This window comes from Candida pseudojiufengensis (assembly GCF_024610245.1).
Source record: "Candida pseudojiufengensis strain CBS 10847 chromosome Unknown scaffold19, whole genome shotgun sequence".
Lineage (NCBI taxonomy): Eukaryota > Fungi > Ascomycota > Pichiomycetes > Serinales > Debaryomycetaceae > Lodderomyces > Lodderomyces pseudojiufengensis.
Window position 1 is genome coordinate 118,613 of NW_026261531.1, and position 13,365 is coordinate 131,977.

Here is a 13,365-nt window from a genome sequence, read left to right on the forward strand (position 1 = left end):
AGAGACAACTGTAAAGATCGTATTTTACTCTTAAAATCGTGAAATCATTTATGCATTCATTCTATATTCATTCTATATTCATTACTATTTAATTCATTTCTGGATTCGAGTGAGACGGTTCCATTAATGTTCTCATCCATATTCTCATCTACAATCTCATTCTTATTCTCATTATTGTTCTCTTTACTATCTTCTTTAATGTTTTCATCAATAATCATTTCATCACTAATCAATGAATTTAAATTAGGTAAAGTATTCAATAAATTAAATTCATTAATTAAAAAATCTCTATATTTTAAAAATTTTTTAATACTTGCTTTTCCCAACTTCAAACTTTCATTTTCAAATTTATTTATTTCAATTTGAAAACTTGACCAATTTCTAACAAATGGTAATAAATCTAATATTAAGGTTTGTGGTGGTATATTATATAAAAATGAATTTTCAGGTATACCTTGTTGATATTGTTGTTGATGCTGATTAATTTCAAAACTATTATTTGATTCAATACTACTTGATCTTGTTGCTCTTGAATTATCAATTTGATAAAATAATTTTGAAAATTTTTTTAACCTTGATCCTATAAAATTTTGACAATCATACATTAAATCATTTATTTTAAATTTTAAAATTGGTTGATTTGATAAATTTGTTGTAATTAGCGGTTTCAATTCTTTACCACAATTAAATTCAAATGGTAATGTTTTAAAATTATTTAAATCATCAATGTAGTATAAATCAATAAATTCATTTTTTTGAAATTTAAAAGGTATTTGAGTTTTAGAATTACTGGAAATTACATCACTTGCTGAATTAAGATCAAATTGTTGAGCTTGAAATAATAAATCATCATTTCCTTTATCAACTTCATCATCTTTTATCTTTTCAATTTTAATAATTTGTTGTTGTAAATTTTGTACTTTACATAACATTTCACATTGATTTAAACATCCTTTCAAATTATAATTATTACCATTCCAATTATTATCAATAATTTCATTAATTATATTATCATCAACATTATAATTTTCATTTAAACAACATAACCATAAATAATCAGAAATTAATTTTTTAGAAACTAGGTAATCATCAATAAAAATTATTGAATTATCATCTTGAGCAAATTCAATTAAATTTTTTGGAATATTCCAAATTTCTTCACAAGTTATAATAATTGGTCTCTTGGAAACATTTATAATATCTTGTACAACTTGCCAAAAAGTTTTATCTTGTTCAAATAATATATTTACATCTTCAAATAATATTAATCCCTTTTGAAATTCTTTTGTATCATTAACTAATTGAGTTGTACATAATTCTTTTAAAATATTATAAATATCTTTTCTACTTCTTGATATACCTGTATTAATTTCATGAACATATCCATTTAATTCTTTCATTGCTGTATAAACAGATGTTGATTTTCCTGAACCACATGAACCTTGTAAAATTAAAAATGGCAGATATATTTCTTCTTCTGTTTCATCATCATCAATTAAAAAATTATCAATTTTTCTTTTTTTCAATTTTTGTTTTAAATCTTTTACTGGTGCTTGATTTTTTAATTTTAAAAATGAATTTTCTATCCAATTTTTTATTTGTTTTATATTATGTTTATGCATTATTAAATTTGACATTTGTTCAGGTTGATATTTATTAACCCAAGGTTGTAAATTTTGTGATGCATTTGTAGGTTGATTTAATTTTTCAAATATAGTTTGTAATTGTTTTGCTTTATGAAGGTTGGATATTTTATTTAATGCTAATTCTGATTTGTTTATATTTGTATATGTATAAGTGTAATGCAGTTTTGATTTTGGTATATTCAATGGTGGTACAAGTCCAGATATATCTTCTGGATCTTGTACATGCAATTTTTTTTGTAGTGCTGGTAATGTCAGCGTTGGTAAATATGAAATAATTTCGTCCGTAACATGAAATTGACTTTTTGAAATACTTGGTAATTCCATTTCTTTAATCTGTTTAGTAGTTAATGATTTATTGTTTTTACTGGCAGTCATCATCGATGCAAAAACTGATTTATAAGATGTCCCATTCACATTATTTCCTTTGGTACGTAATGGATTTTCTTTAAATTTTGCTAGATACTTTGGTTCTAATTTGATTGTTACCATGTGAACGAGTTTTAATTGTTTAATTTCAGATTGTTGTTTGATTTCTGTCTCTTTTGGTTTAAAGTTACTAAAAATATCTCTTGCTGATGTTCTTTTTGCATTTTCAAACATTTTAAATTCATTATGATCAATAGTATTCTTTAATGGTAATTGTTGAGCTCGTCGTATATTCCGAAGCTTTTCTGGTGATATTTGAAGTGTAATAAATGAACTAAATTCCTTTTTGCTTTTATATGATGAAAAAAAACTAGTTATACTAGTTGATTTAATTTTTGAATATATCTTCTTTTCTAATTCTTCCAATGTTTCAGGTTCAGGTATTTCTTCTTCTACTTCTACTTCAACTACTTTTCGTTTTTTATTCCTATTTCCATTCAATATCGATAATAATCGATGAGGTTCTTTTGGTATTATCTCTTCTTCTGATACAATACTAGACATATGTAAATTAGATTCTTCTCGAGGTGGAGTAGCATCAATATCTGTTATATCACTACTTTCAAGTGTATGCAAATATGTGTCTTCCTCTCCTTCTCCTTCTCCATCTGTAACACTAACTTGTTTATTTCCAACATCTTCCAGTCCATATAATTCCATGTATTGTTTTGTTCTTGTAGGTAGTTATTAAAGGAAGAAGTGTTGCAAACTATAACACATTTTTAAAACATTGATAAATAATTTCGGTTTTTTTTCTACTGAAACAAACGCGTCTTAAATTTTGCAAAATCTAACTCAACCAAGAACCATGACAACTTTGGACAGACCAACCCCAAATTTCTCGAGTAAATCTGCTACATTTTTGTTCAAATACAATAACTAATTGATCGCTTGGGAGTTGTTCGCATCAAATGGTTGGTGAATGAAAGCTTATATTCAACAATATATATTTGGTAGCGTACATTACGGAGTATGAAAAAAGAGGAAACCACTTAATCTTTTCAAAATAGATGTGAATGATTTTATATTCATTACTTCATAATACACAATGAATAGATAATTTGAAATGTCATCGGGTTTAAAGATCAATCTAAAGAAAAAATTAGGTACAAAAAAGCTTAAGCCAACATTAAATTCCAATTCTGCTGAAAATGAATCAAACTCAAAGACATTGATTGACACATACACTAAAACAGAACCAGAAAAATCAGAAGAACCTAAAAAATGGATAATAAAACCAAAAAAGATAAGTAGTTCAATCAATGTTGAACCAGTTGTAACAAAAGAGGAAGAAAAATTGAAATATGGAGTTACTGAATTTGACAAAACTGAAACTGTCAACCAAATTTCAGTAGTTAAGAAACTCAGGTATGAATCAGATGAAGAAGAAGATGATGATGAAAATGATCAAATACCACCAGAAGAATTTGGAGCAGCTTTTCTACGAGGTTTAGGATGGGACGGAAAAGATGGAGCTGAATCAGAAGAAGAAGAAGAAGAAACAAAAAAAGAAAGTAAAGAAATACGAAATAGACAAAAGGGAATAACTTTAGGTATTGGAGCTAAACCTATAAATATTGATTTAGCAAAAGATTTACAAAATCAAGAATCAAATGGAGTACCATTAATAAAACGACGAAAAATTGATAAAAAAAGTGATGAAACATGACATTATATTCGTTAATAAGAAAGATTTTATATACATATTTAAAAAGGTTGTAGAATTAAGCTAATGCACCTAATCCAATTAATATTAATTGAGTAGCTATAGTTTTAGTCCAAGTTTGAGAAGAAACAATTCTTTTCTCATCTTCTTTAACCATACCAGTTAATTCTTCATACATATCAGCAATTATAGAATCAAACATCTTGGTTTGACCTAAATGTTCAATATTATATAAATTTGAAATTTTTTCAATAATTGTTGTTTTTAAAGTTATTGGATTTTTTTCATGATTAATAAATCCGATAATGGTTCTTAAATCTGATAATGAAATAAATGGTAGTTGATTTGATGATAATGGTAAATTTTGTGGTAAACTTGCTTGTAAATCTGAGAATTTAACTTTTACATTAACCATAACATATGATTCATTTGGTAATTTATCTTCTGATTCTGAAGATTTGAAAGTTTGATAAATTGCATTGATTGCATCTTTTAATAGTGAATCTTCATTAGATTTTTCAGAAGGTTTATTCATATTTGAAATATTGTTAAATAATTTTGTTATTACTTCACTTATTGATTCATTATTTTCTTCATCTTTAGGTAATGTTATATCTGCAATTACTTCTGCTTTTCCATTAACAATCCAATTAAATTTTGATTTTGGATTAGCTTTTGAAACTTTACCTAAATCAATAGTATCTAATTTAAATCGGATTAATTTATCATCAGGTTCACTTTGAGGATCTAAGCTTTGTCTTTTATGTATAGTAAATAATGAATTATTAATTGCTCCTGAAGCATTATTTGCATTGAGAAAATCAATTACTAATTGATCACCTCTTAATCTTGGTAAATCACAACTAAATATATTTATTGTAGTAGGTTCATCTGAATTTGCTTCATATATTTCTAAAAATGAATCACGTATTTTGATATGTTCAAAAAGATAATTTTTATCAATATCAACCATATCATTTTCGATATTAGACTTTTTAACGATTTTAGCATTTAATCCGAATATATCCATATCGTATATCAATCCTTTTCCTTCATACCATTTGTTAAATGATAATGTTAAATCCATAGTTTCAACATTTGCTATAACATCTAATTGACTATTATCTTTTGAAATTAATTTAAAATTATTGAATCTTAATTTTCCATCTTTAAATTCAGGTAATACACCTTTTTCAAATTGTAATTTAAATCCTAAACCATTTGATAATATACTACTAGCAATATACCCAAACACACTATTTTTATGCTTTTGTTCTTCTTTAGAATCAGAATTTGAAAATATATTATCCAAATAATGTAAAGAATACATAACTACTAATCCAAATGTAGTAGTACCAAGTAAGATCCATAATAAGTTACCCATTATCATTGTTGAAATAAAAGCTGATGACACGTCCCATTTTGAGGTTTTGCCGTCTCTTATTAAAGGCCATTTAACACTTAGCCATAATCGTTGTAGTTTTGAATTTGTTTGAGCTAAGATTGATGCTTTGGTACTAGATATATTTGAAATTTCTTCTTTGTTACTTGACTTTTCATTACGCAACAGCTTTGATGTTGTGAATTTAGTACAAGGTGAGTTGGTAAAGTGCCGTATTATGACAGATCTTGAACTAGGTAGGGTTTTGAGTGAATTATAATGAGTTAATGACTGTATAATGTTTTTTGAAATGATTTGATTCCTGCATCGTAGAATATTGCTGGTGGCTAACATTTTCAAGAAATCTGATAAATAAGTTGTTGAAACTTAATTATACTAATCTTTTTCTAAAAGTTTGACCTTGCCTTGAGGTAAAATATGGTTCTGTAAAGTATTAAGGACCAATTATGAAAAAATTTGTTAAAAATCTGGGGCAATAATTTGTGGAATATAAAATGAAAAAAAAAAAAAGAAAAGTAACTGGTTAATCTTTATTTAATTAGCAACTGTAGCTACCAACTGGTTTTTCCCTATTTTAAAGGGTCCGAATTTTAATATCAGTAGGTATATAGCTCGTGTAGACGGCTACTCCTTGGAATAATTAATTTTTTTAGTTATGCTGATGAGTACTATGAATATTTGGTGAAAATCAAGTGAACTAGTATTCAAATAGTCAAGTCCAAATCAACTCGTAAATTTCGAACTAATTTGAGCCTCATTGCTTACCTATTTTGTAAAGTTTTTTTTGTGTAATTTAAATTTCTGATTTTCAAAAAGAATTAATAGAGAAGAGAAGAGAAGAGGTAGAAATGGTTAATAAGGAATAAACAGTACTTACATCAACAAATAATAGTGAATTCACGACAAGGCTTACCAAAATTTTGCATAAATAAAACTCAAAACTTAAATACTAATCACAATAAATATAAAAATAAGATATTCATAATATTGATAATGAGTGCTCCTACAGCTTTAAAACAATCAGATAATATAGATCAAAATCAAGATCAATCACAATTTGAAAGTAAAATAATATCACAACACGCACAACCAACTTATGAAGATGATGATGATGACGAAATGCTCATAGACACTGAAAATGTACCAATTACATCCACTGACTCAACTACACAAATTTCAAATACAACACCAGACCTAGATGAAACAGGAAAACCAAAATTCACAACTGAATCTAATTCAAATATGAAAGTAAAATTAGAAAGTAGGAAAGTACCTGTACCACCTCATAGAATGACACCTTTAAAAAATGTATGGACAAAAATTTTCCCACCTTTAGTTGATCATTTAAAATTACAAGTTAGAATGAATCTAAAAACAAAAACAGTAGAATTAAGAACAAATAAATTTACAACTGATCCAGGAGCTTTACAAAAAGGAGCAGATTTTGTAAAAGCTTTTACATTGGGATTTGATGTTGATGATGCTATTGCATTATTAAGATTGGATGATTTATATATTGAAACTTTTGAAATTAAAGATGTTAAAACTTTAACTGGTGATCATTTAAGTAGAGCTATTGGTCGTATAGCTGGTAAAGATGGTAAAACTAAATTTGCTATTGAAAATGCAACAAGAACTAGAATAGTATTGGCAGATTCAAAAATTCATATATTAGGAGGTTTTACGCATATACGAATGGCAAGAGAAGCTGTCGTTTCATTAATTCTAGGATCTCCACCAGGTAAAGTGTATGGTAATTTGAGAACAGTTGCAAGTAGAATGAAAGAAAGATATTAAATGAAGTTAATGCAGATTTTTTTTTTTAGTTAAAACTATATTACTCTATTATTACACTAGTATATCCTCTAGTAAATCCTTTGTTAAATCATCCTCTATTCCCTTTTGTGATAATGACGGCAACAATTCATCTATTTTCAAATCTAATCTCATAGCATAAGCATCTTCACCATCTTGATAATAAGATTTTTCAATCAGTTGAACTTCAAATTGTAAAGAATCTCTATACAAATGTAAAGCAGCTCTATTTGATTTTCTAACATGTAATGAGACATATTGAGCATCAAACAGTTCACACATTGCATAAAGTGATTGTCTCATTAATTTCTCTGCAATTCCCATACGACGATATGTCCTCATAACTGACAAAGAAGTTATATGACCATGTAATGTTTTATCTGTTGCTTCCGGATCATCTTCCATTTTCCCCAATACATAACCAACAACTTTTTCTTCTCCAGAATCTATTGTTGTAGTGGTTGCGACGAATGAAGCTTGTGGCCAACTTAAAATATGATACATGTAATATTTTAATTGATAGTTTTCAGGTAAATTATGTAGATTCGCATTTTGCATCGCCTGAACATCTGTTATATTGGCCTGGCGTATCGTTATACCCATTATAGATGGTATTCTATAATACTAGTTGAAGTTGGTAACTTTCGTAATTTTCAATTTTTTCAGCGGTACTTTAATCTTAATACCGCGAAGTTAACTTAAAATTTCAAGATCGAGTGGAATATCACGAAACTACTTTTAGTGAAGTTTCAAAAAACAACAAGAGGTTAATTTCCGCAGTGAAAAGATTATAATTGCGATGTGCATTTATTTGTTAAAGCTTGTAAACAACTCTATAATACTTGTAAAAATGTCACTAATTAAATCTTAAACTTTCTCTTACCATTACCAGATCATCAAATTTAATCAAAAAAACAGTCCTTAACGGGTTAGCCTCAGTAAAAGCATTATGAGCTGTAACATTAGCATTAAAACCTGCACTGTCTAATGCTCCCTCTATTATTCCTGCAACAAATGCAGAACAATTTAAATCTCCATAATCCTTAGGTATACTTATGAACCTATTTAGTAGAGGTACATTATCAGTAATCATATATTCATTATTAATATCTTGAGATTTTTCAAGTTCATTTGCAATTTTACCAAATATAGTTTTCCAAAATTGTCCATGAATGAATTGTAGTATTCCGATAATTTTAATTTCTCTTTTATTCAATTTGAATCCTTCTCGTAGTTTAATCAATTCTAAATACCTTTGACCTATTTGATATCCAATCCCATTCAATCGGTTCTCAAGATCTTGTATATTTATTGATTTTTGATGATAATGACTGATAATTGCACTGAATAAAAAAGATAATGATGATAGATTGATTATATCTGGTTTTTTCGATAGCACATTAACGCTACTCAATGATTGTGTTCGCCTGTTGATTGGTATGGTATTATTAGACATGTTGATTTAATTGTGGTGATTAAGATCTGTATTAAAAGTTGGTGATAGATCACTAAAATTATTTGGATCAACAAAATTTTGGTAGCATTCTCATCTTTAAGTATCTCCACATTCAACTGATTTGGATTGAATTTGAAATTCCACAATATCTTGTATTTGGGATAGTTAAAAATTCTTCGAGTATTCATGCTTGATTAGCTAGTTTTGTTTTTTTAAGTATCAAACTTAAATTTAAATTATTCAATATCAGAAACATAAAGTGTCATAGTAATAAATTTATAAAGTGCAGTTTCAGTTTTTCGTTTTTTGCAACACATAAATATCATTAGATTTCAAGACAGTGAAATACATGGCCAAACATCGAAAAAAGTCATTAACCTTACACGAAATTTTTAATGATGAGCCTCAGGAAGCTGGTCACAATCTCGTTAAAATTCCAGCTACATCTACACCAATTGATCTACAATTCACTTCTAAAAATTATGCTGCAAAAAAGAAAATTAAAAAATCTAAACCATTACAAGATAATACAATTAGTATACTACATAACCAAATAGTTGCAAAACCTCAAAAACTTCATGCTAAATCACAACTAAATGAGCAATTACCAACTATTAACAACTTACTCGATCCATTATATCATGAAAATTATGTTATGTTTAACCGCACCAAACCATTTCAACCAAAACCAATTGGGACAAAAATTCAAAATTTAAACACCAAATATGAAAATCCGAACTCTCCACAATCAATCAAGCCAAAAAATAATATTACATCAACTCAAAATTTGTTGTCAATTCCATATTATCATCAACTAGATAAAACTTTTGCAGCCGTTCATATTGAACCACAAAAATCAATTTCACCACGAAGAAAATCGTCATTATCTACTATTTCCGAAAAGCATACAATAAATTATATTTTAAATGATTCTGATGTCAACTTACCTGATCACTATCAAAAGTCACCAGAGTTAGGTCGCAATGAAAAGGAGTTCAACGACTCTGCGGAACTCGATTTTGATTATGGAGGAAATGAATTTGACTCACGTATTGAGGCTTCTGATGGTGAAGAAAAAGACTTGACTTCAGGTACAATTAGGCTGTTGTTAGAATTAGGTGGTTATAAATATTCTGATAATGAGGAAGATGTAAAGAAAAAATTCAATATAAAAAAAGAGAAGTCAGATTCGGATAGAAGTTTGAGCTACAGGGCAAATTCAGAAGACAAGCTATTTGTTAGTTCCGATGATAATGGTCCTGATGAAAATTATTACAACATTATACAAGACAAAGTTTCTTTCCCTAGGTCTACGAATTATACGATACATGACTCAATGGATTTATTAAGATGTGAAGAACCTATTATAAAAAAGTTTATGAAAACCTTTTTGTAAATATTCAAATCCATGTTCAGTATCATTCGTTACTTATCCACTTGATATTTCATTAATTAGATTTTCCTTCACAATGCTTACATAAAATCGTCATCATCAAAGTCATCAAAGTCATCGTCAATTTCATCCTTTTTGAATCCTCCAACATTAGGTCTAGCAGCTGGTTTAGCTTTTTTCTTTCCAGCACCACCTGTTGCGGTTCCACCAGTTTTCTTCAATCTTGCTTGTCTCTCTTGTCTTTCTTTATCTTTTATTATAACATTTAATGTACTTATGACTTTTCTTGTATTTTCTACTGATAATGGTTGAGTTAAATCTCTGATTAAATCAATTGCTAAACTTGATGCGTATAATAATGAACTATCTTCATTCAATGCCGTTAATGATGTTCCTACAGCTTTTCTTAATCTTTCATATTCTTGTTTATTAGCAGGTTGGAATAATGGATGATCTTCCAATGGTGTGTCTTTAGTCAAAGCAGGTCTTCTTTGTGCAGCTTCCAATAAAGCTGCTTTTCTTGCTTTCTCTCTCGGATGTTCATTTATATCAAAATCACTTTCTGTATCATCTGCAACACCTAATCCACCAAATAAATCAGCTGCGTTATTTAAATCAGCATTTAATTCAGCTTTTTTTAATAATTCTTTTCTTGTTCTTTCGTCCAATCCATCAAATTGTTCCATTTCTTGTTTCTTCTTCTCTTTTTGTTTTTTCAATTCATCTTCTTTAGCTTTTAATTCAGCTTTCTTTTTAGCTTCAGCTTCTTTTGCTTCTTTTGCTTTTTTTTCCTCTTCATCAGGATCAACATCCCAATTACTTATGAATTCTTCATCTGATATCTCTTCGTCTTCCCAAGATGCCATCTCTAAAGTGTCTTTATTCTATGTAAGTTGAAACAAATTGTAAGAATATCCTTTGAATGATTATCAATTTTTTTTTTTTTTTTGCCAAATCTTCGTAAATTACACAACAAAACCGAAAGATTAATGGAATCAACTAAATCAGGCAAGATATGCCTTATAAGGAAATCTAAATTCAGGGTAGACTCTAAATTTTAAATGCCAATCAAAATACCGAAAGGAACGGTTATCCCTGGGATAGAGAATAATGAACAATTCAAGGTTTGGGTTGATGCCAATTCTCATTCTAATTTAACAATGGATCATAGTCAATTAGGTGGTATAGGATTGTTTTATGAGTCAAAAGAACCAATACAAGATGAAGAAGACCCGGTTATACTAAGGGTTCCATCAGACTCAATTGTTGACTTACATAAATTATTTGACATGCTAGAGGAATTAAAAGTTAGAGATCGTTCTCAAATTGATGGTCAAATCTCAGAATCTAAAGTAATTGTTGAATCGATACAATCTATGGTAATTAGAACAGAAACAGACATATTGATGGCATACATAGTGGCATTGAAGATTTTGAAAAGTTACAGAGAAAATTCAGGGCAAGTGAAGGAGTATTTCAACTCGCCAATTAGTAAATATAATACCTATTTGAATATTTTATCAAATACCAATGTTAGCAATCCTCATAAAGACGATATACTTAGTATGGAACATAAAGTTAAGGAAAACTATATAGTCAAAGCAACGATTGGATTTAATTATGAAGAATACATTACTAAAATGACAGACTGTTTTCCGCAGCTAAATATGAAAGAATTAATGCCATTCGAGACATATTATCAATTACATAGAGCGGTAATGTCAAGATCATTAGAGATACCTCGAGGTTTGGAGGAGGAAGAAGACTCAGACGATTATGTTGTAGATGTTTCTTTGGTCCCAATTTTAGATTTTGTTAATCATAATAGATCAAGTAATTCTTACTTTGACATTGACAAAGATACCAATGATGTGATTTTAAAATTAAAGTCCAATGAAGTTAAAAAAAAAGTTGGTAAATTCGAAATAACTATAACTTATGATGATCTCGATTATACAACAGACTTTTTTATAGCTTACGGATTCAACATGCCGTATGAATCAGAAGAATGAAGTAATTCTACTTTCGATTTCGGTGAGGCTATTCGAAGTTTTGTTCTAAAATCTGAAGACTGCAAGATTAGTAAGATTCTTGTACCTTTAATCATTCTTGTATATATTTTTGAATCTTCGAGAACAAAATGATCATTAGTAAGAAACTAATTTGTCAATAATGATCCAAAGTCGGAATTATTTATTCTCGGTCTCTCTTACTATTTGATTTCTAATCAGAATGCAAAGACTGCACGTGACTTGCTCCTTCAAGTATGGACATAAAAGCAAAGATATAAATATAACATTAATTTCCCTGTTGTACAATATCTTTCTTTAAAAATTTAAGAAACTCAATTGGTCTCAATAATCAATCAAATAATAGAAATATAGAGATATCAAAATGGTCAAAGTAGTTACATCAGCTTCAGAATTTAATGAAGAATTAAAATTCAATGGTTTAGTAGTGGTTGATTTCTTTGCTGAATGGTGTGGACCATGTAAAATGATTGCACCATTATTAGAAAAATTTTCAAAAGAATATTCAAATGTTAAATTTTTAAAAGTTGATGTAGATAATTCAAGTGATATTGCTCAAAAATATGAAATTAGTAGTATGCCAACTTTAATTTTTTTCAAAAATGGTGAACAAATTCAAAAAGTCATTGGTGCAAATCCAAGTGCAATCAAACAAGCAATTGCTTCTAACGCTTAGGCTTAATGGAATAAAAATTGTATAATGAAAGAATGTTAACGTTTGAGATTCTATTTTCGTGCAGTGTTTAAATATATTGAATTTTGAAAGACTTTTATCTCTCAAACAACCTCTTACTTCTGTGACGAAATAGAGTTCTTGATAAGTGGAGCGGCAAGATCTTGATGCAGTTCTATAAGTACGGTCATCTTTGATTGTCTTCATGAGTATATCTTGAACTCGTGCTCACTCTCCGTCTATAGATGTACATATGATCGCAAATTGACATTCGGTTGAGTTAAAAATGGAAATAGCCTTTCGTTCCGACAGTTGATAGATAATGACCCCTTGCAACTAAATCTTCCAACAATAATGGATGAGAAGTCACAATAATATCGGCGTCCATAATAACTTAGATTTACTACAACATATTCACCTAAATCATCCAAAATCAGCTACTTTTTCTTAACAACAAAGTATTTGCTGACATACAAAATATATTCAAAATTTTTCAAATTTTCAAGCGCAGTGATTGAATTCATACTGCTCTTGAAATTCAAAATTGAGTCCATTTGAACCTTGGGGTAAGACTTCTTTGTTCTTTTTTCTTGGTTCATCTTTAAAAGTTGGAACAATAGGTCGCAACTAAATTTTAAATTCTGCCTATTGTTTCACTAAAAATAAGTTGCATCACAATGCGGTTTTGACAGTATAAGCCAAAAAGAAAAAGCGATAATTTTATGTAGGGGAAGACAATTAAATCTCCCATTGATTTCCTCAAGAAGACTCAATGTTTATTGTTCCAATAGACTCAATGTTTATTGTTTCAGTATTCTTCCTTCTAAACTAAATGACCTATTTAAACCTATACACTAC

General features: G+C 28.5%; 9 protein-coding genes across 9 annotated transcripts; 5 read left to right on the top strand and 4 right to left on the bottom strand. All coding sequences in view use genetic code 12, as the record gives it.

Moving 5' to 3' along the window:
• Positions 1–56: 56 nt before the first annotated feature.
• KGF55_003837 (uncharacterized protein) lies at positions 57–2,732 on the bottom strand (the record flags this gene model as incomplete). Its single annotated transcript, XM_051758675.1, has 1 exon — positions 57–2,732. The coding sequence occupies one exon, from the start codon at positions 2,730–2,732 to the stop codon at positions 57–59; it is 2,676 nt and encodes an 891-aa protein (XP_051613460.1).
• A 406-nt stretch (positions 2,733–3,138) lies between these two features.
• On the top strand, positions 3,139–3,741 carry KGF55_003838 (uncharacterized protein; the record flags this gene model as incomplete). The annotated part of the gene is made up of 1 exon (XM_051758676.1): positions 3,139–3,741. One exon carries the CDS (start codon positions 3,139–3,141, stop codon positions 3,739–3,741), a length of 603 nt encoding a protein of 200 aa, XP_051613461.1.
• Positions 3,742–3,796: 55 nt separating this feature from the next.
• Positions 3,797–5,473, bottom strand: KGF55_003839 (uncharacterized protein; the record flags this gene model as incomplete). Its single annotated transcript, XM_051758677.1, has 1 exon — positions 3,797–5,473. One exon carries the CDS (start codon positions 5,471–5,473, stop codon positions 3,797–3,799), a length of 1,677 nt encoding a protein of 558 aa, XP_051613462.1.
• Positions 5,474–6,133: 660 nt separating this feature from the next.
• KGF55_003840 (uncharacterized protein) lies at positions 6,134–6,937 on the top strand (the record flags this gene model as incomplete). Its single annotated transcript, XM_051758678.1, has 1 exon — positions 6,134–6,937. One exon carries the CDS (start codon positions 6,134–6,136, stop codon positions 6,935–6,937), a length of 804 nt encoding a protein of 267 aa, XP_051613463.1.
• A 51-nt stretch (positions 6,938–6,988) lies between these two features.
• Positions 6,989–8,411, bottom strand: KGF55_003841 (ARD1; the record flags this gene model as incomplete). Its single annotated transcript, XM_051758679.1, has 2 exons — positions 6,989–7,516; positions 7,839–8,411. 2 exons carry the CDS (start codon positions 8,409–8,411, stop codon positions 6,989–6,991), a joined length of 1,101 nt encoding a protein of 366 aa, XP_051613464.1.
• A 349-nt stretch (positions 8,412–8,760) lies between these two features.
• Positions 8,761–9,807, top strand: KGF55_003842 (uncharacterized protein; the record flags this gene model as incomplete). Its single annotated transcript, XM_051758680.1, has 1 exon — positions 8,761–9,807. One exon carries the CDS (start codon positions 8,761–8,763, stop codon positions 9,805–9,807), a length of 1,047 nt encoding a protein of 348 aa, XP_051613465.1.
• Positions 9,808–9,884: 77 nt separating this feature from the next.
• On the bottom strand, positions 9,885–10,670 carry HCR1 (translation initiation factor eIF3 subunit j; the record flags this gene model as incomplete). Its single annotated transcript, XM_051758681.1, has 1 exon — positions 9,885–10,670. One exon carries the CDS (start codon positions 10,668–10,670, stop codon positions 9,885–9,887), a length of 786 nt encoding a protein of 261 aa, XP_051613466.1.
• A 195-nt stretch (positions 10,671–10,865) lies between these two features.
• Positions 10,866–11,816, top strand: CTM1 (cytochrome c lysine N-methyltransferase; the record flags this gene model as incomplete). The annotated part of the gene is made up of 1 exon (XM_051758682.1): positions 10,866–11,816. The coding sequence occupies one exon, from the start codon at positions 10,866–10,868 to the stop codon at positions 11,814–11,816; it is 951 nt and encodes a 316-aa protein (XP_051613467.1).
• A 382-nt stretch (positions 11,817–12,198) lies between these two features.
• TRX1 (thioredoxin) lies at positions 12,199–12,510 on the top strand (the record flags this gene model as incomplete). Its single annotated transcript, XM_051758683.1, has 1 exon — positions 12,199–12,510. One exon carries the CDS (start codon positions 12,199–12,201, stop codon positions 12,508–12,510), a length of 312 nt encoding a protein of 103 aa, XP_051613468.1.
• Between the last annotated feature and the right edge of the window lie 855 nt (positions 12,511–13,365).